Consider the following 27,945-nt stretch of genomic DNA (forward strand, 5'->3'; position numbering starts at 1 on the left):
GCAGGACACCCCTCGGCTTGTGCAGACGGACACACACTGGGCAGGACGCCCCTCGGTCTGTGCAGACAGACAGACACTGGGCAGGACACCCCTCGGTCTGTACAGACAGACACTGGGCAGGACGCCCCTCGGTCTCTGCAGACAGACGGACACTGGGCAGGACGCCCCTCGGTCTCTGCAGACAGACGGACACTGGGCAGGACGCCCCTCGGTCTGTGCAGACGGACACACACTGGGCAGGACTCCGCTCGGTCTGTGCAGACGGACACACACTGGGCAGGACACCCCTCGGCTTGTGCAGACGGACACACACTGGGCAGGACGCCCCTCGGTCTGTGCAGACAGACACTGGGCAGGACGCCCCTCGGTCTCTGCAGACAGACGGACACTGGGCAGGACGCCCCTCGGCTTGTGCAGACGGACACACACTGGGCAGGACTCCGCTCGGTCTGTGCAGATGGACACACACTGGGCAGGACGCCCCTCGGCTTGTGCAGACAGACAGACACTGGGCAGGACACCCCTCGGTCTGTACAGACAGACAGACACTGGGCAGGACGCCCCTCGGTCTGTACAGACAGACAGACACTGGGCAGGACGCCCCTCGGTCTGTGCAGACAGACGGACACTGGGCAGGACGCCCCTCGGTCTGTACAGACAGACACTGGGCAGGACACCCCTCGGTCTGTGCAGACAGACAGACACTGGGCAGGACACCCCTCGGTCTGTACAGACAGACACTGGGCAGGACGCCCCTCGGTCTCTGCAGACAGACGGACACTGGGCAGGACGCCCCTCGGTCTGTGCAGACGGACACACACTGGGCAGGACTCCGCTCGGTCTGTGCAGATGGACACACACTGGGCAGGACGCCCCTCGGCTTGTGCAGACGGACACACACTGGGCAGGACGCCCCTCGGTCTGTGCAGACAGACAGACACTGGGCAGGACGCCCCTCGGTCTGTGCAGACAGACAGACACTGGGCAGGACGCCCCTCGGTCTGTACAGACAGACACTGGGCAGGACACCCGTCGGTCCGTACAGACAGACACTGGGCAGGACACCCCTCGGTCTGTACAGACAGACGGACACTGGGCAGGACGCCCCTCGGTCTCTGCAGACAGACGGACACTGGGCAGGACGCCCCTCGGTCTCTGCAGACAGACGGACACTGGGCAGGACGCCCCTCGGTCTGTACAGACAGACACTGGGCAGGACACCCCTCGGTCTGTGCAGACAGACGGACACTGGGCAGGACGCCCCTCGGTCTGTGCAGACAGACGGACACTGGGCAGGACGCCCCTCGGTCTGTGCAGACAGACGGACACTGGGCAGGACGCCCCTCGGTCTGTGCAGACAGACGGACACTGCGCAGGACACCCCTCGGTCTGTGCAGACAGACGGACACTGCGCAGGACGCCCCTCGGTCTCTGCAGACCCACAAATGAGACACCCAGCGCACAGGGTGGGGGAACTGCAAGCCGAGGACTAGCTTTATTTCCTCTTCCTTCCTTCCTACGGGCCCCTGCCCTGCACAGGTACCTATTCCCAGCCTTGCTGGGGAGCCCGGGCCGCCCGGGTAGACCAGGCAAGGGCCCGGCCGAGGGGCGCGGGGGTGTGTGGGACGGGGCCCGTCCCTCCGCGCTGACTGCACAATGCAGCCGGCTGCGCGCGTCTCACTGGCCCTGTGACGCCCGGAAATTGGAACCCCAGCCGGGGCCGCGGCTCCTGCTTCTCCGGCGGCCAGCGGGGGCGACCCCGTCCAGCATGTGCGAGCAGCCGGCGCCGGAGACCCGGCGGCCGCCCGGCGGCCGCGACGATGACGGTAAGCGGGGAGCCAGGCCGAGCGGAGGGGCCCTGCAGCCAGGTGCCGAGGGCGGGTGGGCAGGTGACCGGCTGCGGCGCTGGGAGGGGAGGACACCGGCCTCGGATCCTCGCCTGCCCGGAGCCGGCGGGGTGGGGCGGGCGGCGCCGCAGGGCTGGGTGGTTGGGCTTGGCCGTGGGAACAGCTCGGGCCGCGCGCTCCCTGGCGGACGCTCAGCCCGCCGGGCCAGGGGGTGAGAGCCGGGCGGGGACACGCGTGGGCCGGTGAACGCTGGCTCCGAGCGGCCTCTCGGCTCCGGGTTCTTCATTTAAACAGCTTGAAAACAGGGAGACTCCGAGCCAGGCAGGCGCCAGGAGAAGGATTATTCTGGGCAATAATAATTGGGCCTGGGGCTTCTCCCGCCTGAACCCCAGTGGGAAATGGGTGTCAAGTGCAGCAGAGAGTGGGTTTGTACAGCGCCTAGCACCGCAGGGCCCTGGGCCAGGCGTGGGGCTCCCAGGTTCTGCAGTAGTGCTCTGCAACTACTAACGAATCAGCATGGTGGAGTTTTACACCCCGGGGTGTTGCACTGGTGTGAAGGACTGCAAGAGGCAAGGAAGAGCCAGGCCCTTTGTTTTTTTCACTAGGACTCTGGAGGTGCCTCTCCGCCATGGAGAATATATACGGGTAAAGGGAATTTACTCCCTGAGTAAAAGGGAGTGTTCAAGGAAGCCCTGATTGTCTGTTGTTTGCCATGAAAGTTGCACATGTGAATCTGAGAGCAGAATTTAACCTCCAGAAAGAGGGGACAGCCTGGGATGTCACAGTTCAAGGCAATTGCACCTACATTCCCCTTCTGGTCTACCAGTGGCACCCACTTAAATGGTTCTGGCTCCTAGCTGTCACCTTTCTGTGGCAGAGACCTGCATCTTTTCCTCTCTTGCCAGGGTTATTTCCAGATTGCATGGTCCGTTGCCCTACAGCGTCATATCCCAGGGAAGCCAGACTGCCTAAACAGGCCAGTGTCTGCAGTCTGCTTCCTCTCCAGTGGCTATGATCATAAATAGCCGGCGGTTGAAAGTTACCACACAGCTCATTCTAAGAAAGCACTAAAAGAAAAGGAGTACTTGTGGCACCTTACAGACTAACAAATTTACTTGAGCATAAGCTTTCGTGAGCTACAGCTCACTTCATCAGGTGCATTCACGAGAGTGATCACTTAAGGTGAGCTATTACCAGGGGGTGGTGGGGGGGAACCTTTTGTAGTGGTAATCAAGGTGGGCCATTTCCAGCAGTTGACAAGAACGTCTGAGGAACAGTTGGGGGGGGGGGGAGAATAAACATGGAGAAATAGTTTTACTTTGTGTAATGACCCATCCATAGGTCACTAGGCCTTTTACATCAAGCTTATCAGAGTATATGTCAGTTAATTACTATGTCATTCTTTTGGTCAGATATCTGCTGATGTTCCTAATTTAAAATATCTACAGCTGATACCACCTGGCATCATGTGGTCCTGTCAGCAATTTAGTCACATTTGTTTATTGCAGCATTCTGTCTTGTGACATCTTATGATCTAGGGCAGTCGTCCCCAACCTTTCTTGTGGGAATAGCATGTTGCTAACACCCCGTCACCGAAATGCCGCCGCTGAGAAGTGGCAGTGGGAAGAAGCGTCACCGCCAAAATCCCGCCGAGAAACGGCAATGCTTCTCAGCGGCATTTCGGCAGCGGGGTGTCCTGCAGGTGCACAAAAATGCCCCGGCGGGCGCCATGGCACCCACGGGCACTGCACTGGGGACCCCTGGTCTAGGGAGGCTCCTGGTTAGCTGCCTATGCTATGGCTTTTGGGGCCTTATGCCTCAATTAGTTTTGCTAAGCTATTGTCTTACAGGCGATGAGGTTTGTAGGCTCATTGTGTTACTTCCTTAACTTATACTTACGCCTTACCTAGCAAATGCCTATGTCTATAGGCTACAGAACAGTAGGTCCTGATGTGGCTAAAATACAGTTTGGTCTTGAAGTGTAGATGGGACCAAATTATGTTGCTGAATCTTGCTGTAGAGTTGAACTTTGCAGGGCTGTAGCATGATTTTGTAGCATCCTTGCTCTTTTCAAACTCCTTGCACCAGCTGTACTGTCACCGGCTAGAGCATCCATTTAACACCTTTCCACCCTCATGACACTGGAAGGATTTTTTGCAATTCGCAGCAGTACTCTTTCTCCCTATGGATTATTGTATGTTTCATACAAATTCCCTACCTCTGGTCTCATGAGTTGTATTTTGACCATATTTTACACTTAAGTTCATTTGCTTCCTCTCTTCTTTTTTTGGCAGAAGTTTTCCTTCCTGATGCAAACTGTACATCACCATCTGTTACCTTTCTGCAAGAATTGCCTAGTTATCAGTCCATTTTGAGGCGGAGAACTTCTGCTGGAGGAACACAAGATAGACGACAAAACAATCATGGCTTTGTGAGACCCCCTGCTGCAGAGAAAAGAAATCTTGTAGAAGGAACAGTAGTGGAAAATGAGGCTGTGGTTCGATCAATAAGAGAATATGCATTAAATATTCCGGAGAAGAGAAGACTAAGGTTGGATTAGTAGACTGTTTTTTTTTTTTTTAAATGTTAACTTTTTCTAAATCTGTGCAGAGTACGTGCCATGGAGAGTTGAAATGGTGTAAGACTCAAGTCCACTTCCTAGATTGTTGCACCATACCAAATATTGCATCAAAAAGGAGCTGTCCAGCCCTTTCCCCCCCCCAATGTAGTACATTAAAATCCATTCTATCAAATAGAAATTTGCAAAGATCACTATGGGTCTAACTGCGAACTCCTGGCTTACACTGGTGAGCAGATATTCACAAGAGAAGTCCCAATGACTTCATTCTGGCATGAGGTGAGGAATAATTGCAGGGAATTAAAGAAGGGGATGGGAGAATCAGAACAGGTGAACTATCATTACTGCCAAGTGAACACAATTCTGGCTCCCCCTGCTCCATCTGATCAAACGCAAATACTGTTCTATATACTTAAGGCCCTTCATGGCTTATCTCTATCCTCCCCATCATCTCTTGTGCACTGTTGAGATGTTGACTCCACTGCTCTGCCAACGGCATCAGTCTCAATTGCCCCTTAATCAGATTGTCCAATAAGCCCCTTTGTGTTTTCTCACATACTGCCCCCTGTGCTCATGGAAGGAGCTCTCCATAAACATCTGCAAAGCCACCTAATTGTCTTCCTTCAAACCCCTCCTCAAAGCCTACAAAAAACTCAGCAGCTGGTGGGCGGTGACGTTGCTTATTGTGCTGTTTATAATAATTTCTTGTTTTCTTGTGCGTCCTCTCACCTCCATTGTCTCCTGTCTTTCTGTGTAGTTTGTATGCTCTTTAGGTCAGGGACCACTTTTTTGTCATGTGCTTGTAAAGCACTGTCACCAGATGGCTGGCCGTTTTAGGGGAGTTGTGCCCCCGTCCCATCTGTGACTAATAAGTTGCTTCCCAGCTGAAGCTGGGAGACCAGGGATCAGCTGACAGATCCCTGGTCCTCACAAAGACCAGCGAGAGCTACAGGGAGTAGGAAGGTTCCTGCAGGAGACCCTAGACAGGGCCTAGTTTAGATATGACTCTGAGGTGGCTGGCCTGCAGAGTGTAATCCTGTGGGGAGCAGCCCAGGAAGTAGAAGGGAGCAGAGAGGTCCACCTTGACTCCCAGGTACATGGCCTGTGGAGTGTAATTCTATAGGGAGTAGGCAGGCCTCTGTAGGAGAGCCTCGGTCAAAGAGAAAAGGGCATGTGTGACACTCTCCCCAAGGCTCTCAGAACCATAAGCCACAGTGTTACCCCTCTGTCTTAGCAAGAATGAGCTTTGCTGGAGCTTAGACTGTGTGTCCGCTGCCTACCACATCAATCTGTCCATTTCACCAACAAACTCCCCGAGACTCTGCAAGTCTTAACCTTGCCTCGCAGGTAACAATCAGTGCATCCCAGCTCCCGAGTTACCCGGAGACATCTCTCTGTGGTGGTCACTGGACACACACAGAATTAAGTTTGCTGTCTCCAAAGAGACAATGACGTTATGTTCACCAAGGACTCGTGCTATACGTCAATGTAACAGCCCTGAGATAATTTATACTAAAACTAAGAATAAGTTTATTAATAAAGAACAGAGATTTAAGTGACACTAATCAAGAAAAAAAGAGACCGGTATGGTTGCAAACAAAACAAAACACACTTTCTAGTGACTAAAACTTAATTTGAGCAAGTTACAATCTTTGCCTAAGCAGTTTTATATGATACCTTACTTGATACACATTTATAGTACAATAATCTTGTATACGCTCGTTTGATTCAATTACTCATTCTTTGGGGTTCAGACCTCCTGTTCTCACCCTAGGGTGTCTGGACCCTGATTGTCACAGCATGTGTCATGTGTTGAACTAGTGTTATTTGAAGAAATAAAGCGGAGTCCCTGAAGAAAAGGGGACTGGGATGCTCTTTGGGAGAGTGTTCTTTGGTGCCTGGGCCTGTGAGTTAGACCACCGGCTTACAAGTGCCTGGCGCAATGGGGCCCCTGTGGGGCTCTAGGCACTTGTGCAATCAAATACATGTGATTGATATGGCAGAACAGCTGCTAAGTCAGGATGCTCAGTAATGATAAGTGATATTACTGTTGTTATTAAGTGCCTCAGAAAACTGAACATCAAACTTTCATAGTGTTGAGAACTGCATAGCCCCATCTCCATCGAAAATGGAGGCAAAAGGCAGCCTGTGTTGGAATGCTACATGTTGGGGCCTGTAGTCTCTGCAAGCTGACCTCCTGGGAGAGCAGCTGTAGCCACAGTTAGAGATGAGGTCAGCTGTAGTCTATTCATTTAATGCAAATTAGGTTCAGCTCTTGGTTTCCTGCCAGACTACCAGTTCAGCTTCCAGTTGAGTAGAGCAGGGAAACTGTACTGACTACAGCACATTCGGGACTGTGTGTTGCTATCTTTGGTCTATAAAATTATGACTGGTATAGAGAAAGTAAACAAGGAAGTGTTATTTACTCTTTCTCATAACACAAGAACTAGCGGTCACCAAATGAAATTAATAGGCGGCAGGTTTAAAACAAACAAAAGGAAGTATTTCTTCACACAATGCACAGTCAACCTGTGGAACTCCTTGCCAGAGGACGTTGTGAAGGCCAAGACTATAACAGGGTTAAAAAAAGAACTAGATAAATTCATGGAGGATAGGTCCGTCAATGGCTATTAGCCAGGATGGACAGGGATGGTGTCCCTAGCCTCTGTTTTCCAGAAACTGGGAATGGGCAATGGGATGGATCACTTGGTGATTACCTGTTTTGTTCATTTCCTCTGGGGCACCTGGCATTTTACAAGACAGGAAACTGGGCAAGATGGACCTTTGGTCTGACCCAGTATGGCCGTTCTTATGGTCCTGATACTACAAATGAGCATGTGAGTAATTCAGTGGGGCTACTTGTGGACAAAGTCACTCACAAGCATATATATTTGCAAGATCAAAGCCTTTGTTTGCTACACTTGCATAGCATCCTTGTGAATGCTGTATGTTGCCTTTGCTCCATGAGAGCATAGGTTGAGGGGATACAAGGCTTTTGAATTTCAGTGGGCGGGGTTGTGCCAAGCCTTAACTTTTTGTATTTAGGTTTCTTCATTGCCAATTTTTGTGAATATATAAATTTATATTTAAAAAAAAAATCAAACCTCAATCTGTTGAATTTAAAATGTTTTTCTTGCCGCTCAGAGTTCCCAATGCTCCAGCCATTGCTAGTCATTGTATTGTTTTGCCATGGCAAATTTTCACTTTTTTGATGCCAAAAGGTATCCTGAGTCACTGAAAAAGGTTTAAATGTTATAGAATAGCTTGTGTATACTACTTATTTTTGCTGCTGGGCTGGAGCATATTACTAGAGCTGGTCAGTTTTCCAGTGGAACAGTTTTCTGTTGGAAAATGCTGATCTGACAACTTCAAAATGTTGGGTGAAAATCAATCTTGTCCAAATTTTTGTGGGAAATTACTGAAGTATTTTATTTTGACTGTTATATAATTTATGATAAATTTATTATTTATGTATCTAATTGAAAATACATATTTTTGGAATATTTCATTTTTCAGAAATTATCAGATTTTGACTTTTCATTCTGATTTGGGATGAAACCAGATTTCAAAAATCTCAGAATTTCTGAGGGATGGAAATTCTGAATTTTGACCCGCTCTCTTTATAACATTAAATAGACAAAAAGCTAAATATTTTATAAATCTGAGAGCATATTAAAATTTCTGAAGAACTTTGGTATTCACAGCCATCTTTTTTACATCAATCAGTTACATTAAAGTTGCTGTTTCTTGGCCTTTTGGCTGAGATTAAGTGGAATAGCAGTTTAATATTTGACATATCTGTTAGGGATTGTAGCTCATGCTTGCAGAGGGATGGATTTGTATTTCATGGGTCTTTTCTCTCTCTCATTTCTGTAACCCTCATGATAATTTTTCCATTGGGCTGAAATAAACAAACCTGTCTATTAACAGAAATTCAGGAAGCTTTCCCTGCATCCCTCTAATGTTCCCCTATGGACCTGATCCAGCAGCACTGGTGGATAGTCCCAAAGTAAATGCGATTGATTGGGGCAGAGCTTTTTGTTATCAAATATAACCAATTAAAGGGAGTGTGTTCCTTTGATGCTAATGTAAATGGCAGTTATGTGTGGCTGTGTGTTGTGGAAATAATGGATCCCTAAATTTTTGCTTTTCTAAAAAAAAAGGGGGGTTTTAATGTCCAGCCAAGCACATTCTTGGCAGAGCTGGAGGTGAGAGGTTTTAAAAAACACAGCTGACCTCATCAATTCTTAAATTTTACCAAGGGAAGCTATCCTCCTTTGGTAAGCATTTTTGAAGAGCTCCTTTTTCTGTGCATTTTTATAAATTTTCTTGGCTTTTTGGGTTGTTCCCCCCCTCCCGCCCCCAATCTGGCAAAAATAGCTTTGGGGTGGATAGAATGTTATCTTTTACTGACAGTAAGAAAGAGATCACTTGACCCTCTGAATTATTAACCCCCTGTACCAGCTCACTTGGTCAGTAAATCAGGCACAACTGAAAATTTAAAAATATTGGTGCCAGAAGAGAGCTGCTGTCTGCAAATGGCAATCTCCCTTTGCTTCCGCAACCCTGGGAAATGATTCCTCCTCCATGGCTCTTTCATTTCACTGTTCATTTAAAATTGTTTTGAGGTGAATGCAGTCCTAGAAGATGAATCACAAATACGCACTCTTTTCTACGGAGAGGCTACAGATGGCAGCCGTGATACTGTCTGCGTTAGGAAAACTGTTTCAGCTAAACTGCTTTTAAGACTGGTTAGAGACAGTGTACATCAGTTATTAGACAGTATAAGGTGGCTTGACCCATTTTTACTGACTCTGATTTAAGATAGATCAGGTCACTTAAAACCAAGTCCTCATGAGGGTTACGTCTATGCTTCAGGCTGGAGGTGTAAATTCCAGCTTGAGGAGACATACTTGCACTAGCTCTGATTGAGCTAGTGTGCTAAAAATAGTATGTAGCTGCAGCAGCAGGAGGGACTAGCTGCCCTGAGTATGATCCTGTCCAAGACTCTAGCCATGTACTCAGGGCAGCTAGCCCCTCATGCTGCCATGGCTATGCTCCATTTTTAGCACCCTAGTCAATCAGAGCTAGCACGGGTATGTCTCATTGAGCTGAAATTTAGACCTCCAGCTTGAAGTGTAGAGGTACCCTAGGTGTCCTGACCCGGTTTTGCAGAACCATTTTGAAACCGGTTTAGTAAAAACAGCATAGGCTACCTTAAATTGTCTAATAATGGGTCTGTACTGTGGCTCTAATCAGTTTTAAAACTGGTTAAAATATCCCTAGTGTAGACAGGCCCCAAGTGGTATTAATGATGAGAAAGATTAAGAAGGGAGGTTGCTGGACTGTTGGAATGTTCCTATTCCAGTTATTTTCCCTGTCTCACAAGGTGGCACTAGTTGTCATCGGATTGTTCCATTTTTAGTTTACAGTAAAGGAGACACATTATTCTGAAGTTGAACAGGAGAGATTTATTAGCCATTTTTGTTTTATATTTTAAATGAAGGGTACAGTACCAGAGCCATTGGTTGGAACCTGACCTGTTCCAAAATAGCTTAGGGGGGACCTGCATACATTACTATTATTTATTTGTATTGTGGTGCCAGGCCGTGTGTGTGTGTGTGTACGCTCTAACCCCCTCCCCCCCGCCCCCCCAAAAAAAAAAAATTCTGTCCCTATGACTAGGAGTTTATTTTAATTTATATTTTTACTAGGGACATCCAGGAGGCTAATGTAAAATATTTATCTGGATGGGATCAGTGGAAGCAGACCAGAAATAAATCATGGAAAAAATTTCTAGATGAAATCAAGGAGCTGTCATCTTACTTGGAACTTTGGAGAAATGACATTCGTAGCATTGAGGGTATTATACTTTTATACTTCCATTTTCTGTTTTATCTTGCTATTAAGCGTGCAGTATTGTTAGTATGTAGATCAGTGTATGTGTGCGTTTTCCTCAGAAAATAAGTTTGCATGTCCTGAAGACTGAAGCCTACAGAATAGGTACACCATGGCACAGTTGACATCAGTGCAAATGTCCCTACGCTGCCCTGATAAGGTTTCTTAGCCCTTGACTCCATGCCCATTCAAACCTTTGCACCTTACATGAGTCTAAGCTGGTGCAACTTTCACCTTTTACTGCTCCCCTTGGTATAAGTTATCCTGCCTCAGTCTTGCAGCCCCTTACTGTCATTTGTTGTGCAACTTTCCCTCACATGTTACCTTTAAATTTGGCACACTGAGTTTGAGGGAATAAATTACATGCTAAGGGACTGGAAGAGAGAGGTGATAGGGCTGTACTAGGAAAAGTAAGTAATTGGGATAAGTTAAAGTTCCCCCTACCCTATTTACACCTCCGGATAGCTCCCTGGAGTGTAAATTATGCTAAATTAGATTTCCATATGCTCACTCAAACTCAGGACCTTGTTCAGAAGTAATATGTAAGGGACTGTAAATGGCACCTCAGTAAGTGGGTGTGAATGGAAGAGAGTCTAAATTGATGTAAAAAGAAAAGGAGGACTTGTGGCACCTTAGAGACTAACAAATTTATTTGAGCATAAGCTTTTGTGAGCTACAGCTCACTTCATCGGATGCATTCAGTGAATGCATTCAGTGGATTTTCCACTGAATGCATCCGATGAAGTGAGCTGTAGCTCACGAAAGCTTATGCTCAAATAAATTTGTTAGTCTCTAAGGTGCCACAAGTACTCCTTTTCTTTTTGCGAATACAGACTAACACGGCTGCTACTCTGAAACCTAAATTGATGTAATTTTATGTAGACTGATCCAGAAGAAGGTGTAAATGACACCAGTTTAGATTCCCATAAATGCACTTAGATTTGAGATCAAATTCAGAGGAGAATCTGTTTGTCCCTTTTTTTTTTTTTTTTTTTTTTTGCAGGTTGCTGTGTTGTGTGGACCCAGTTAATTGTTAAAGGTATAGAGTATCGTCTGTAGTCAGCCTTTTAAATATATATACTGGTATTTATAATTTCCCTGACAGGTCAATAGAAACGTATCAGATGAAAACTAGTTGAAAAGAGACACTGAGTCAGATTCTCATTTAATTTACATCATTGTAAATCTAGAGTAACAATACTAGCTTCAATGGCATGCCTCCAGATTTCCCCTTGTGTAAATGAGATCAGATTCTGGACCCTTTGCCTTTAATGTCGTTTCATATTCACAGTGATTTTTTTCATTATGATTGGTGACATTTTCTTTTCTGTTCCCAGGGAAGTTTGGCACTGGTATCAAGTCCTATTTCTCCTTCCTGCGTTTCCTGGTCATGTTAAATTTTATAATCTTTATTCTGATGTTCAGTTTTATAACACTTCCAAGCACCATTTCTAAATACGAAGTTCTCAACAGTAGCTACGTTAAAGTTTCTTCAAAAAGCATAGGTAAACATCTTTACAATAGTTTACTATTGTTTATGTCAAGCATTTTAAAGGGGAGATAAGTGTTTGCCTGTAGAAGTAATATTTGAACTACCTTGGTCTCATGGTAAAGTGGAAAATCACTACTTTCCCAGTGACTTTTATTCTGTCTTCCTTTTGCAGAGTTGCGATGCAGAAATTATACAATTAATGGTACTAAAGAACTCGTTTACTTCCATACTTACATAATAGATCTGCTCTCTGGCACTGTGAGTAATTAGATTGAATTGTTTTACTTTTCTAAATCCAAAGTTAACACATGTAAAATACAAAGAGGTTTTGCTAGAGGAATATCTTTTCACATCAGTTTTGAAAATGATGCTGCATATACATCAGTGGAGATAAAGTTTTAATCTTTGTATGCAACAAGCAGCTGCTTGCTAGTGGGCCAGGAGACCTGGCTGGTCACATGCTGCAGTCTCTTATCCTCATTTCCAGCTGCTATTTTGCACTGAAAGACGCTTTAAATATATTATTTCTACTGCAATGGCTTACATGAAGCTGCCAGCAGACTGTGTTGTGAGTGGAAGGGGAAGTGGGTCCATGAGGTAGCTAATCTCTCTAACAAAACATGGTTCACGCTGTGCAAGAACTTGGGAACTCCAAACTTGTTGTTGCTTGTTTCGGGCGCTATATAGCAATCTTTGTTTCATTGTACTAAGCTCTCTGCAAAACCTTGTTTACTAGCTGAGAGATCAGTATTGTGACCAGTGTTACGTGTATTCCTGTCACAGGGTTTCCTTGAAATGACGAGTCTGTTCTATGGATATTACACAATAGATATGGTACAGTTGAAAGTCATTAAATACAATGTGCCACTTGCGTACTTGCTGACTACACTTGTCTGTCTCTCATTAAGTCTTATCTGGATAGTGAAAAGGTAAAGACAACTTTTGGTATCTTCTATTTATTGCTTGATATTGTACAGTTCACTTTCTATCCCAGTATATAGGAAACACAGTGAATTATTCTTGGACATCCATTGATATGGAAATAGTGTAGCATCAGCTAAATCCCTTCTGATAACTCATGGTGTTTTCCTCCATCAAAAACGTATTGATACAGAGCACGTGGAATAAAAAATTCATTCTATTGGCTGCTTTCAAGGGGATTGTTCAACCTTTGATGGGGGACTGAAGCAAAAACTTTAGGTCTGTGATGCAGATCCAGGTGAACTAATAAAGCTGAATATTGGCTAGGCTGAATAAATCTAGCTTCTGGGTTTATGATCTTACAAGCCCTGGTATGGAGGTAACGATAATGATGTCTTAGATCCTTATCTGTGTAGTCTTGAGCTGTTAGGATTTTTTTTTAATATAAGGCGCTGGGAGCTAAGAATTTTTAATATTTTTAATAAAGTAGAAATAAGTTCTTGTGCAGAGGTAGTGTGAGTTGGAGAGGGAGGAAAACTGACAAAACAGAAGACCTCGCAGGACACTATGTGACCAGAGTCTCGGTGTATTTCTGGAAGTATATGTGGTTGCTAAGAGTTGAGGGGACTCTGAAATCCATTTGTGAACTACACAAAACCTTAGTTTTCATGGGTTGCAACGACTTCAAGCTGTTTTTTTTTTTTTTCTGATCTTAGGCCTTACTGAGAGAGTTTGGATGAAAAAATTGGTAACAGATGTTTGTGCTGATTAATGTGTGTCAACTAGTAGAGATTTTGCTTGCTGCTATATAGATTCTGAAAGGGCAGAAAGAAAAAGTGTAGAAATCATGGTTGCTCAAGTTTTTGGTAAGACTGTTTAATGAATGAACAAGGGTCTGCAATATGTTTTATTAGGTCTGTGGAAGGGTTTAAACAAAACTTGGTACGTGAGGAAGATCAATTTCAGAGTTACTGCAACAAAATCTTTGCAGGCTGGGACTTCTGCATTACAGACCTGAATGCTTCGTGGCTGAAACATAGTAGTTTACAATATGAACTAAAAGTAAGTAACTGTTTTCGTTTTTTCCTTTGTATCCTATTTCGCCTTGCTGCACTTCAGGATGGCTCATAAGACGTACATAACTTTGCAGATAATTGGAATAGGGCTAGGAAGATTAAAGAAGCATGCACACATTGAGTGAGTGTGTGTGTGTGTGAGAGAGAGAGAGATCCCACATCCTATTGCATGCTCTTCCGGACTATATAGGGGTCTGTTGCAATGCTGGCAGGATCAGTACTGAGCCTCAGGGCCTTCCCCCATCGAGCCCATGCTTCTCTTTTCATCTTCTTGCTCACGCTCCAGTCATTCTTCCTGTGCTAGTCTCTACTTATCCCAACAGAAAATCTGTTGATTGTTGGGTTGCAAGGTTGCAACGTTGTAGGAAGCTGCTTGGTCAGAATAAAGAGCAGCAGCAGTTCACCTTACAGTTTATTTGCCAACCGCCACACTGCTGCTTTAAAAAAAAAACCCACCCCCATTTTCAATTAGGTGTTTCAGTGACACATGCACATGTGCAGAAAATAGGATTCAAACCTCCAAATAGGTTCTCAACCGTAGAAGAGGTTTTCTACAGACAACTGGGTGCTATAAAACATTTCTGATTAAAATCAGTATTGTTCTGCCCTCTTCCCACATGCATTTGCTGCTGACATTTGTGTGGTAAAATGACCTTTGGAGAGAGAGCTACCATTTATCGCCTTACTCCTCCTCTTTCTTATCCATTTTGAATACTGAGACTGTGTGTGTGTGTGTAATCCCATTAAACAACAGCTGTTGTTTGTCTGTACTTTACAAAATATAACACCCAAGGCTTTCCTCCCTGTTAAGACCAGATTAATATGTTACCATAAATCCAGGGCCTCAGTTAGTTTTTATTCCAGTGTGGAGAAAATAAGATGGCTGCCACTCAGGTCACAAATCAAAGCTTCCTTCATCCTAGTGGTGACGTCATTTCCAATGAAAGTCTTGATTCTAATCTCGAATACATGGGGGTGCAATGTCACGTGTCCGTGCATGTTACCATTATTCCGTCAGTCCGGCAGAACACACAGTGTGAACAGAACCAGTCCCTCCCTTGCTTCCCACATCCTGGGTCTCATGCTGAGTGAGCCTGGAGGCTGGATTAATGTCTCCCTTAGAAATGTGGCCCTTTCAGATCATCCTTGATGTGCAATAATGGGATGGTGTGTGAATGTCGTACTTGTTCTGGGGATGGAAAGTGAACTTCACTAAGGTTACCTGCCTTAAATTCCCTTTGGGTTTTAATATATTACATCAAGTATAAATTAAAGTGTCCTGGTTAGGTTGAGTTATCTTTTATAGTCAGTACATGAGAATAACTCCATTGACATTAACGGTTTTAAGATTATTACTATGTCTGTTTTTGCAGTGCCCAAAAGTTTGCCAGGGGTTTTCATAGAACAAATTAAAAACCCATCTCCTTGCCTCAAAGAGCTTACCATTTAATTATCTGATGAGATGGTATAGATGAGTGTTTCACATCCGATGGGTTTTGACCCCCACGTGGGGTCACAAGGCATTGAAAATGTTATTGCAATCTAAAGCATAGAACTTCACTCCCCCACTCTCCACACAGCCTTACTTTTAAAACTGAAGTATTCTTGTCAACCTCTTGAAACCCATACAAAAATAAATTTTATAGGCTTATCCTTGTTGTTGTTGGTACATATTTTACTCTTAATAATAAATGTTAAAGGGTCACAAAGATTTTTTTACTTTGAAGAAGGGGTTGCCAACCTGAAAAGGTTGAAAAACACTGGGTTAGGGGATTTGCATTGGGATATAGACCCGTTCTGAACCCATTGAAGTCAATGGAAAAACTTCTTCAATAAGTTTTGGATCAGGCTGCAGTTGTGTGCACCTCAAGAACAAGATATACCTCTTTGTCTTAATCAGATGTTCCAGGTGCTGATGACACATGGACACATATCCCTTTGCATCAGAGGACTGTACATTTCAATATGAATTTTCTTTGGTTTATAGACAGACTTGGCGGAAGAAAGACTAAGGCAAAAAAAAGCTGACAGGACAACAGAAGAAAAGCTGCGCATCTACTGTCTAAGACTGTTTTTAAATATCTTTGTTCTTGCACTTTTGTCAGTATGCTTTTATTCTATCTACAGAGCAACCATCTACTCGCAAGAAAATATTTCCAATGTAAGTCTTAGACAGGACCTGAGAATGAATCCTGGTAGTGTGCTGATGATCAAAGTATGCTTGGCAAAGTAGGGTGAAGAATTGTAAAGGAATGGAGTGGTTTGGTCTGATACAACATTCTCTTGTGTAGCATCTTCCGTACAAAGGGGATCCCCAAGCACTCTTCAGTTAGTTGGCAGCAAATGGGGAGTGGAATCAAGAGGTATATGCAAGAGAGAAAAGCTATGTCTTCAAAGGAGGCAGTTACTGATGTGGGAAGGTTGTTCCAGTGGTAGGCACTCCACAGAGAAGAAAATGGTTCTTGGACGAACAGTGGCCAGATTTTTTTGACACGACAGAGAGAAGGCCAGTGCTCGACAAACAGGAAGAGAAGGGAAAGAGGGACCATATAGACAAAAGGCAATGAAAGGTTTTAAATACAAGGGGTGAAATCCTGGCCCTGTTAGGAGTTTTGCCTTTGTCTTCATTTGGGCCAAGATTTCACCCAAGGAGTGCAGAATCCCAAAATGATTGGGAAGCCAGGGGAGTCGTGTGAGGCAGGGGAAGGGAAAGAGCTGAGACACAGCTGTGTTTTTTATGCCTCAGTATAAAAGCTGGAGGCGGCATTCGGCACGTACTTGGACTTAGCGAGGCCTTGGGGGAGCAGTCATAGTGTTCCAAGTATGCAGGGGTGAACGCTTGGATGCACATTTGGGAAGGGATGGGGACAATCCTGTGTATTGACAGTGGTGCAGAGGTGCCAGTAGCAAATTTGTAGTCCCCAGAGATGTGGGTGGAGAAAGAGAGATCAGAGTGAAAGATGATGCCAGAGTTCTGGACAGCTCAGGCCAATGGGAAGCCTGAGCAGAGAACAGGAACAGAGAAGTTCCTGAATGCATCCGATGAAGTGAGCTGTAGCTCACAAAAGCTTATGCACAAATAAATTTGTTAGTCTCTAAGGTGCCACAAGTACTCCTTTTCTTTTTGCGGATACAGACTAAGACGGCTGCTACTCTGAGAGAAGTTTTTGTGTACATTATACTTCTCACCTCTCATCCCATGTAGGATAGCATCAAGATGATGTTTGAAGGTAATCTCTTGGTGCAATACTTGCCTTCCATAGTGATCACCCTGGCCAACTTTATTGCGCCTCTGTTTTTTTCATATATAATCCGTTTGGAAGAGTATTCACCAGCCTTTGAGATCAGGTTAACACTGATGCGGTAAGTGTGTTTATTATTATTGTCACTAGCTTTTCGAAGGTGCTGATCGTGGTGGCACATTGGTGCTCTTTTCATAAGTTAAAATGGTCCTAAACAGCAACATCTCAAATCAGGGAAGAGCTGTATTGTGGCTCCCCACAGCAGCCAATCTGGCTTTCTTGGGAGGGCCCAGGATAGCAGAGAGCAGCCTCTGCTGGACTTCTTTGACTGCATTTTTTCATTTCTGGAAACAATCCATGACTGTGTCTGTGGATGGAAAGACAATGTAGTCATTTCGTCCTCTTCACCCGCCTCGCTGGGTGGTCTGTGGCGGGGTTGGTTCTGGGGGCTCACCCTGATATAAATGCGTGGTGGGACAAAGATACAGTCTTGGCACAGTTCTCAGTAGCGCAGGAGAAATATTCACACTGTCTCTCTGTACAGCAGCTATTCCACAGGACAGCAGCAGAGTGTGCAGTCTCAGCTTCACTTATGTTATTGTCTTGCATTAATAGGGCTAGAGCAGGACAAGGCCCAGCACGAAGTGGAAGTAGTTGTGCCAAAAGATACTGCAGGGTAAGAGACAGCAAAGAGCTGGGAGTTGGTGACCTGAGGCAGTTAGAGAGTGGCAGCCCGAGGACTGTGGCTGTCCCAAAGCCACATTTGAAATGACTGTGGTCTAGGACATAATGTAAGCAAAACACTGACATACTGTAATCTAAAGTGGGGAAGAGTCCAAGAAGCTTAATAATATTGAAACTGAAATAAAACCTATGTTAACTCATTGGCTTATTCGTCAGTTAAAGCTGTGTGAAATGCTTTTGTATTAAGGGCCTGATCCAACACCCTGTTACACTTAATAGAGTCCCATTGCCAGTTGGACAGGCTCTACAATTGTGACTTTTCTGAGGTGTTAGGGCGTGGGGTTTTGTCATTTCTGCAGGTGTGTCTTTGTGCGGCTGGCCAACATTGGTGTTCTTTTGTTTTCACTGTGGAATCGAATCTCATGTGGTAATGAAAAGTGTAAGCCCTGTGGATACAATTACGAGCTCTACCCAGTAAGCAGATTTTATGTTTAATCAATCACAATGTCCAAATAAAGATACCTTTGTACATGCTTTGCTTGCGTGTCAGGTACTCAGAATTGATGTTCACTTTGAGACATGCTTATCTTTAGTGTCCTCCAAGAGAGGCATTAGTTTTCCTTGCTATATATCTCCTGCATCTAATGGGAGCTGACGATCGTCTGCCCCCTCTTTAGTTGTAGGCTGTAATCAGCCTGTAATCAGGAATTGGGTTGCTGTGCAGGGTTGGGGGAGAGATACAATTAGCACTACGTATTATTGCTCAATGTGAATCAGTGAAGTTCTTAAATCTGTGTATGGCTTGTTTTCCTTTTAGGGCAAAATTGAGATTCCTTTGGAGCCAGTGGGACAGATCCTTAGCTGGTGTAGATCTGTCTCATTGGAGCTATGACCATTAACACCAGCGAAGGCTCAGACCCAACAGCATTTATTGCGTTTGATACCAATGGGACCAAGGTTTGGTCCTTTAAAATGTTTATGGGTTATAGGGCAATAATAATAATTAAAAAAAACTTCGGAAACATGGCTAGGAGTTTACTATTATGGCAGTGATTTTGAAGTTAGTTGTGTTTTCTGACAGATTTCTGTAGTTGCTGTTTGTTCTTCTAATCCTGTTTTCCCTCTTTATTTTTTTCAGTGCTGGGAATCTCGAGTTGGGCAGGAGATGTATAAGCTGATGATTTTTGATTTCATAATAATTTTTGCTGTGGCAGTGTTTGTTGACTTTCCTAGAAAGTGAGTATTCACTCCCATTGAACATGTTTTTGCTGAACAATTTAAGATGTTCCTTTTTACTATTACTCCTGTTACTCTACTTTTCTCACCAGATTTTCCATTTTAAATTAAAACCGCAATTATAAAATTACCAGATTGTTAAATAAAATACCTGATCAATTGGACACTTGCCTGCCAGTGGAATTCAGTTTCTTGAGACGTCATTGTGTTACAAGTTTTGTCTAATGCTTTTAATGTTCCTTTTCTCTTTACTCTGAATATATATTTAAAAGGTTGTGGAGTTCAATTCAGTCTCACTGCTTGAGAACTAGTGTTTTTGTTTTGTTTTTTAGGTTGTTAGTTACCTATTACTCTTGTAAACCAATTCAGTGGTGCGGCCTGCAGGAATTTGGAATTCCTGAAAATGTACTGGAAATTGTTTATGGGCAGACAATCTGCTGGATTGGAATCTTTTATTCACCCGTTCTTCCTGCTATAGCAACTGTAAAATATTTTATCGTCTTTTACATAAAAAAGGTAATGAAGGTTTGTGGTAAGTGGAAGTAAATTGGGTACTTCTCTGTGGCTTTTGTACTTGCAGAAGATAGAAATAATGATTTTTAAAAAAATACTAAGGGTGCAGCGTAATGGAAATGAAATAACATGAAAAAATAACATAAAAAAAACCAAACAATAAAAATAGATATTTATTCATATGTTATTATGAAATAACATAAAAAAAACAAACAATAAAAGTAGATATTTAACTTTGAAAGGATCTAGAAAATGACTGCTTAATGTCATGCTCATCAGTTAATTTGTTCATTTTATAAGAAACTGTTGCTTCGTGATGCAGTTAATTTACACCTTGTTGCTGGTGGTTTATTTTCCAACATGAGACTTCAGAGCAAGGAAGGGATTTTGCCAAGATGGCATATATTCAGTTCAATCAACAAAATGGAAATCCAAGACTTTGTTTAAGAAGTGTCAGTTTTATGGGCCTTTTGTCTCAGAAGTTGTGAAATCTGACCAGACCAGCTTAGATTCATTCCTTTTGAGCAGCAAATCCCTGCTGGCATTTTAATATTTTGCAAAGGTTTGTGTGACTTGTTGGGACTTTTGGATTTGAAACCTAAAGCCCCGATCCTGCAATATACTCCACACAGGCAGAACTCCATTACAGTCAGTGGACCTATATGCAGTCATAGGGATCTCTGGCTGGACTGGGGCCAAAGCTCTGAAAGCAACTGTAGGGACTTCCTCTTGAGAAGACGCAAACCCAAGATGGTGGATGGTATTTGGCTTATTCTGAAATGTAAAACATTCTGACCTCAGCTCCAGGGAGCCCATTAATATCAAAGGGAGCAGGATTGAGCCTTTAGTATTTGGGGCCAGAGGAGAGGGATGGGCTGGGCTAGGCTAGGCTAGACATGGACCTACTGGAAAAATAAATGGTTGAGATCTGTTTCTTTCCCCCGCCCCCCTTTTCTTCCTTTCCAGATAAGTTTGATGCATACGTGTAGACCTTCAAAGAGGCCTGTCAGAGCATCAAGCTCTAATTTCTTCTTCCTGGTGGTGCTGTTGATTGGGCTTGTATTGGCTTTTATTCCTTTGGGACTCAGCATGACATAGTAAATAATGGTTTAATATTTATAAAGTTTATTATTTTGCTTTCATTTAAAGGGATTTTTTAAACTCTAGTAGGGATGCCTCAAGTGGTGGGTCTGGCTTTCATAAAACAAGTCACGGTTGCTTTCTCTCTCTCTCTCTCTCTCTCTCTCTCGGGCCGGGGGGTCAGGAAGGAGAGGAGTAAAATTTTAATTTGTCCAGTCCTCCACGGTTTAGCCTCAACTCAGGAAACTTAACTGTGCCAGAACTTGGGTTCAGGAGGCCGGTAGCTTCCAGTGTTTGAATTACACCCCTTTCTCCCAAACCTCAAGAGAGTTTTTTTAAAAAATGTTTTGGCTCTTCTCTGGTTCTGATTGGCCGCAGATGCTGCTTTCCTCAAGAAGCTTCACTGGCCTTTCAGGATTAAACCAGGGCAATTAACCCCCTGGCTTTTCTGACTACTTCTTGTTAAAACAATCCCACTGCTCCCCGGTGTCAGCACTCTTTAATGCTCATTTGATCTTGACAAGGAAGTGAGAAAGGAACTCAACACGAAAATGTTGCTGCATAGAAAGAAATAAAACTGAGGGGAAAAAAGATGTGTGGGGGGGGAGGAAGACAAGGTGATCTTTCATACTCCGTCTGTATCACATTCACTCACTTAATCGTACCACGTGCAACATAATGAGTTTGCTAGACCACAGAAATCTCTCCGCCCATATACACCCCACAAAGCACCAGTCCATCCTGTCACCAACCATTTTGGAAATATAAGTTAGAAGAAAATATACCTGCATAGAATTAAAACGTAATTAATTACTTGTGCACTAATAGCTTTTTTGTTTTAAAATAATTCATTTTAATATAAACAAGGGCACTTTGACTTATGGAAACAAATAAGAATGGGATCCCCTGTTGCCTTGTTATATCTTTCTGTGTGACATCTCTTTTATGTTGCTTTTTCAATAGCTTCCGCCCCTCTAAAGCATGTGGGCCATTCGTTAATTTTAACAGTTCGTGGGATGTTGTTCCACATACAATACAAGGGTTTCCAACAGCTCTGCAGAAGGTCCTTAATGGTATAGCTTCAGAAGCATTTGCAGTGCCTTTCTTTATGGTTATCTGGTGAGTGCTGTTGAGTTTGATGGTGCCCTTTAAGTTTTGTTGTCCTCCATGTAGTTGTACGATTTAGTTCTCTGTTAATTAAACGGATGTGAAACATTTATTAAACCCAATTTTCTTTGTGCAGGGAGGCAGTAGGCTTCAGCTCTTGTATTTGAACCTTCAATTTTTGTCTCTTTTCATTATTTGCATTCTTCTCTCGTCTCTTAGTTGTCCAGATGACCAACATTGCCGCTTCTTATCTCTCTTCCCAAAACATTAGCTGCTAGCCATTCTGCAAACTGGCACGTTGTAAGCAGAGGGCAGTTTCCCCCCCAGAATTGCACCTGTGTAATGTGTCTGGCCTTCCAGTTTAGGAAACTGAAGTCCCAAGTTTGCTACTTGGTCTCCAGATAGGCCAGTCCATAAAGTAGAGTTTAATTTTATGTCACTGTTTCATTGATCTTGAGAGGCCTTGTGCACTGGGGTTCTGTATAACTTGTGCACTTGTTAAAACCACCAACTACATTGGAATGTTCACCCCAGGCCCTGATTCTTGAAGGTTTAATTTTAAGCATATGCTTAAGTGCTTTCCTGAACTGGGTCTGTAGTTTTGTACCCCTAGGACTTCACGTCTTATTTTTCATGTCCTTAATACTCAGAATGTTTTTAATACGTGGTCACTAAGTCCCTATGACATGTTTGCTAGTAGGTGGTGGTCATAAATTTTAATTATTTGGAAGACAAACCATTTCAATTCTCAGATAGGCAAGCAGTTTCAGCTTCCAGTTTCCTGCTATCTCCTTTGCTCCTTTCACAGTGTTAATCTCATTCTGAGTCATTTACAAGGGCAGTATCTATAGTAAGCCCACAGGAATTAATATAAAATTGATGTGACTACAGATCAAGGGCTAAAAACTGGAGAAGAGGGAAATTAAAGAACTACTCGTTTAAACTCAGCTTCTCAGGGAGCATCCCCCTCAGGGCACGGAAGGGTGCTGATAGTCCATGGAGGGGACAGAGGCCTTCTAACCACACAGATGTGTGGAGATGGGGGAAGCACTACAGATCTCAGAACAGCTTCAAGAGGACCCGCCTTCCATGCACCCTGAGTGCCTCTTCCTGCTGACAGGAGAAATCCCTCAACAGCTCTCTTGCCACAGGCTGCTTCAGTCATGGCTGTCCCCTACCCATCCCAGCTGTATGTTGATACTTCATTAGTTTGGGTTTTCCATCACAATGCTTAAAGGTTCATAGGTGCTGGAGCTAGGGGTGCTGCTGCACCCCCTGACTTGAGGTGGTTTCTATCATATACAGGGTTTACAGTTTGGTTCAGTGGATCTCAATGAGCACTATACAAATTGTTCCAGCAACCTCCGGCTTAGTTTGGTGTACGCTGTAACTGTCTTTTTTTCTGAATAGTTTTCTGTGTATGTTGGCATGTGTATGATGGTAACATATTATACATATTTCCTGTTTGCAGCCTTATTATGTTCTATTTCATTGCCTTGGCTGGAGCACATAAACGGGTTGTTGATCAGCTCAGGGAACAGTTGGTTATGGTAAGATCTGATACAATGTCTTCATTCCTTCCCCCCCCAAGTTTTTCAGTTGTGTTGCACAAGAAATCGAGCATGCAAAGAAACCAGCTGTTTTCTTGCTCCCTTCTATTTCTCTTGTATAGCCAGGTATAATGAGAACAACAGTGTATAAGTACCTTCACAGGGAGAAAACACAGGGTACTAAAGGGCTCTTTAATCTTGCAAGAGTTGAAAGGAATAATAAGAACCAATTGCTGGAATCTGAAGCTAGACAAATTCATATTAGAAATAAGGCAACCCCCCACCCCCTCAAATCTAACATCTCTTCATGTCTTCAAATCAAGACTGAATGCCTTTCTGGAAGAGATGCTTTACTCAGACACAGGGTGTTGTGTGCAATACAGGGGTAACTGGGTGAAATTCTACGGCCCATGTGATACAGTATAACAGACTAGATGATCTAATGATCCCTTCTGATCTTCAATTATTAATCTATGAAAACAGTAATTAAGACAGAAAAATAGGAGGTGTCAAGTGACTGACCCTGTCTTAGGCAGAATATTTACTTTGGGGATTTTATGAATGTTCTTGTTCCTTAGCCACAAACAGAGAACACATCTGATTGCCATATATATATATATTCCATTCTATTTAATATCACTGCTCTTTGCAAGTACTATATATGCAAAAATTACTGTGATATCTGACTTTGAGCAGAGTTTCCAAATCTGTGTTTACTAATATGGCTCCATATGTCTCTATATTATTAATTATTATTATTATTATTATTTATTATTTATTATTATGTGTATGTATTACAGTAGCATGAAATTGGGCCAGGTTCTACTAGGAATAGTTTTAAAATAACTAACTTGAGAAACTACTAATGAATAGGGCTCAGACATTCCACATAGGATCAACTCATGCCCAGAGCTTTGGGGATTTGCAAGTATGAACATAGCATCCACACGTACTGGGAGTAACGCACTCTTTGGAGATTAGCATGATCCTGATTAAGTTTTCTCTTGGAAGTGAAAGCAGAGCTTCAGTCAATGACTATTAAACTTTGTAGTGCATGCCCCTGTGTGTGTATCTAAGGATGGACTCCAGCTTTTGGTATTTAAACTCTGATTGTGTCTGAGAAGGGCATGTGTGTTAATGTATATAGGGGGTGGAATTTTCAAAAGCCCCTGAGTGATTGAGGAGCACGTGTCATTGGAAGTCAATAGGATTTGTGTTCCTAAGTCACATAGGTGCTTTCGAAAAGGAAACAGTACTAACTCGTTAAAATTACAATTGCCTTGTCTTTACTAGGATTATACCATGTGTTAGTTACCATGTGGGAACAATCCACCTTTTTTCCTAGTAAAGACAAGGTGAGTGTGACTTATATGTATAGATACATTGGAGAAACAGAATGTCTTTTTAAAATATATTTATTGTGTTTTATTTTAATTGTCTTTTTAGGAGAGTCGTGACAAACTGTTCCTAATCAGAAAGCTAACTGAAGCTCAGAAGCATAGTTGAAAAACCTCCAAAAGGAAATTGTGTGAGATGGATTTTGACTTCGAGACTTTATAGAACCACTAGATACAGCAGGAACAAACATAACAATCCGTAGACCTTGAAAACTGAATCACTAACTAGGGCCCTGATCTTTCAAACAATTTTGTGCAGGCTTAACTTTAAGAACACAAGTAATCCCACAGCTTCAATAGGACTACTTGTGCTTAAAGTTAAGAATGTGCACAGATGTTTTCAGGATTGGGGCCGTAACATGTTGGTACCATATTAACTCTGCACAGAAACTCTCTGGTAGGACTATTTATGTTGCTAAGGTTTAAGATTATCAGTGTTTACATTAAACCCCTATTTTCAGGGGGTTTTAGATTGCTGTAAAAATGTGCTCTGAGCTGAAACTTTGCCCAGGAAGCATCTTAGCGCAGAAACCATTTGAAATATCAGTTTATCTGTTTATAAATCATGCTGTGGGAGTAGGGGGGTCGGGGTACTATAGGAATTCCTAATTTTACACTTTTCCAACTAACTTCTCTTTTAAAACTGAAGTGTTGGAGGCATCTAGGTTGCTATGCTGAATTAGCACATAGGGGGAACAAATAAAATCTGTATTCATTGAAGTAGATTTCTTAAATATTTTTAATATGTAGACTTAGAGTTTTTGCTCTGAAACAGCTATTATGGTCACTCTTGTCTATGATCCATTGGAAATTTGGCCCTAAGTGTTTCAGAAGCAAAATACAACGAAAGGAATTTTGAGCAAACGCTGGGAACAGATCCTCAGTTGGTGTAAATCAGCGTAGTGAAACTGAAGTAAACGGAGCTAAGCCAATTTACACCAGCTGGGGATCTGGCCCTTATTTGATGCCTGTAATGTACTGTTACTCAAATTTTGTTGTGAACAAGTTTTGAATGTTGTAGTGCCTTTCTTGCTTAACTCTCAGGTGTACATGTTTTAAAGCAAATAAGTAGCAACTTTACAGTACAACATTTGGAAACTTTAACACTCTTACATGCCAATACCTCTTAAATGCACTACTTGTTTAAAAAAAAAAAAAAAAAAAAAGCATGGAACTATATTTTTATGAACGAATAATTTCCAAATACTCTACCAGATTTCATTATTTGAAGACTCTGCTTCCATTGCTTAGAGTTTTCTATAGTGCATTGTATGTACGTATGTGTATGTTACTTGAACTCTGTAGAGGATATCTTAGAACATATTACACAGTAGCAATAAGTATTTATGCAAGCCCTTGGTGTACTGTTAATCTTTAATGTGACAGATCCTGTATCTTTATGACTGTATATCTTGGAATTTTTAAAAAACTAACATGCATTAAACAACTCTGAATCTTATCTAGTGTGTGGAGATTTTTAAAAAATAGTTAACCTTATTGAACATTTCAAGGCCAGTTTACACCAGCTGAGATCCCATCCCTTTATTATTTCTTAAGCTTTTAAAGTACACTTTGCTTTAAATCAATTGAATGTGCTACATTTTCTGTGAACAAGTTAAAGAAAAAATTCCCTAAGAGCTGACGCTGCAAACTCAACACAGGATCTGAGGGTATGTCTGCATTGGAGTTGGAAGTTGTAAATTTTGTCTTGAGGAGATGTATCCATGCTAGCTCTGATCAAACTATCTTGCTGAAAACAGAAAGGTAGCCCCAGTTGTGGAGGTGCTGAGTATGATCCCATCCGAGACCATCAGTCTCAGTTATGAAATCCCCCCAAAATTCATGTAACAATAGGTTTTGTCCTGATGCAAAGTGAAGTACTAGTTATTTTTATAATCAACAGTGCCATTGTATTTAAAGTTATTTTTTAAAAGACTCAGTTACTAAAACTTTTTAAAAACTTAACAGTGAAAATAAGTTGGGTTCACAAAACACTTCTTTAAACTGCTTAGGCTTATATTAAATACTGCCTGTTCTTGTCATAAGGAATTGCTCTTTTTCACCATTTCAGAATTGTACTAATAAGGCTGCAAAACTTAAGCACAGAGCTTACCTGCCAAATCTGCTTTAAATCTAAAGCTAAAAATAAAATCTTTACCATATTTAAATGTTTGTTCACTTTGTGAGAAAAGAATCGCATGAGTCAAACCCTGTTAAAATGTTATGAAAATTGAATATCACTGTTTCCAAGTCAGTTTCAGCTCTGAAGAAACTAACAGAAGGATTGATCCTGTACAAAGAAAGGTAATGTGAGTTTCACCACAGACTTCAGGGCCAGGGCTTAATTGGATCTGGATTATTCTTGTGTTCAATGAATCTCACTTAAGATACACACTTTTACTAAATGCTTGGTTTTTAGTGGCAACAGCTTGAAAATCTGGGTCACATTTAAGGCAACATGATGTTATTGTGCTCACTTCCATTGGGTTGGCTTCCATAGGCATCATTAGCATCTACAGGGAAGTCAGTCTGCACTGCTGCAGCTTCATTGCTATCTAAAGCTAACTGTATTGAGACTGAGCAACAGCTTTGACATTTGTTCTAAATGTTAAAAAAAAAAATCATATTTATATTCAGTTGAGAACAAAGTACTGACTTGGAAGGGAATTAAGAGCATTTGTGTCTTTCTATTTTATCTCCGCTTCATGTGGTTCTAGGAAATATCCAATCTGACTGCTGGACCCCTTTCCCACAGTGGTATAAAAAACAGTCTTTCCTTGGAGCTATTTTATCACTTTAAAAAAACTCAATTGACAGGTAGGAAATATTTTTATTATAAATTACACATATATTGGGCTTTTTAATATACTGATTATCAGAGAGACAGTAAATTTACAGTAATTTACAGGCCAACACAATACTTACTAGTAATGTAATTGACAGTCATTTTCTTTCAAAACAGGAAATTACACATTCTTTCAATGGATTTCACAAAAGGTAAAAATGAATCATTGTGACCATAGTCCTGCAAAGACATGCTTAGCTTTACACAGTGTGAGCTGTCCCGCTAAAGGCAGTGGGAGAAGTCAATGCACAAAGTTAAAGTACTAGTAGTCATGGTAGTAAAGTTAAACACATATGTAAGTCTTTGCAAACTCAGGCTCTGTGGGCCTAATCATGCAAGCTCTCTGAATGTGGAACTCCCAGTGAAATCAATGGGAGTTCTGTGCATGAAAGCCTCACAGGAGCAGACCCAATTACGGTGCCACTTTGATTTTTTTATACACTTTTGTACTCCTGGGGGAATTCTGTGTCACTGCACGG

General features: G+C 42.7%; 1 protein-coding gene across 4 annotated transcripts; it reads left to right on the forward strand.

Moving 5' to 3' along the window:
- The first annotated feature begins 1,381 nt into the window (after positions 1-1,381).
- On the forward strand, positions 1,382-26,080 carry TMC7 (transmembrane channel like 7). 4 transcript variants are annotated; one of them, XM_077829223.1, is made up of 16 exons: positions 1,452-1,826; positions 4,142-4,397; positions 10,140-10,288; positions 11,661-11,828; positions 11,988-12,073; positions 12,599-12,744; positions 13,651-13,798; positions 15,800-15,973; positions 17,018-17,175; positions 18,098-18,212; positions 18,877-18,974; positions 19,307-19,490; positions 20,454-20,584; positions 21,531-21,686; positions 23,146-23,224; positions 24,671-26,080. In XM_077829223.1, exons 1-16 carry the CDS (start codon positions 1,769-1,771, stop codon positions 24,728-24,730), a joined length of 2,166 nt encoding a protein of 721 aa, XP_077685349.1. In that variant the 5' UTR covers positions 1,452-1,768; the 3' UTR covers positions 24,731-26,080. The 4 variants fall into 4 exon arrangements, with proteins under 4 accessions (XP_077685350.1, XP_077685349.1, XP_077685351.1 ...); XM_077829224.1 differs by lacking the exons at positions 15,800-15,973; positions 17,018-17,175; positions 18,098-18,212 and having other exon boundaries at positions 1,382-1,826; XM_077829225.1 differs by lacking the exons at positions 1,452-1,826; positions 4,142-4,397; positions 10,140-10,288; positions 11,661-11,828; positions 11,988-12,073 and adding an exon at positions 12,161-12,412.
- The last annotated feature ends 1,865 nt before the right edge of the window (positions 26,081-27,945 follow it).

The sequence above is a fragment of the Eretmochelys imbricata genome, chromosome 10 (genome assembly GCF_965152235.1).
Source record: "Eretmochelys imbricata isolate rEreImb1 chromosome 10, rEreImb1.hap1, whole genome shotgun sequence".
NCBI classification, from domain to species: Eukaryota; Metazoa; Chordata; order Testudines; family Cheloniidae; genus Eretmochelys; species Eretmochelys imbricata.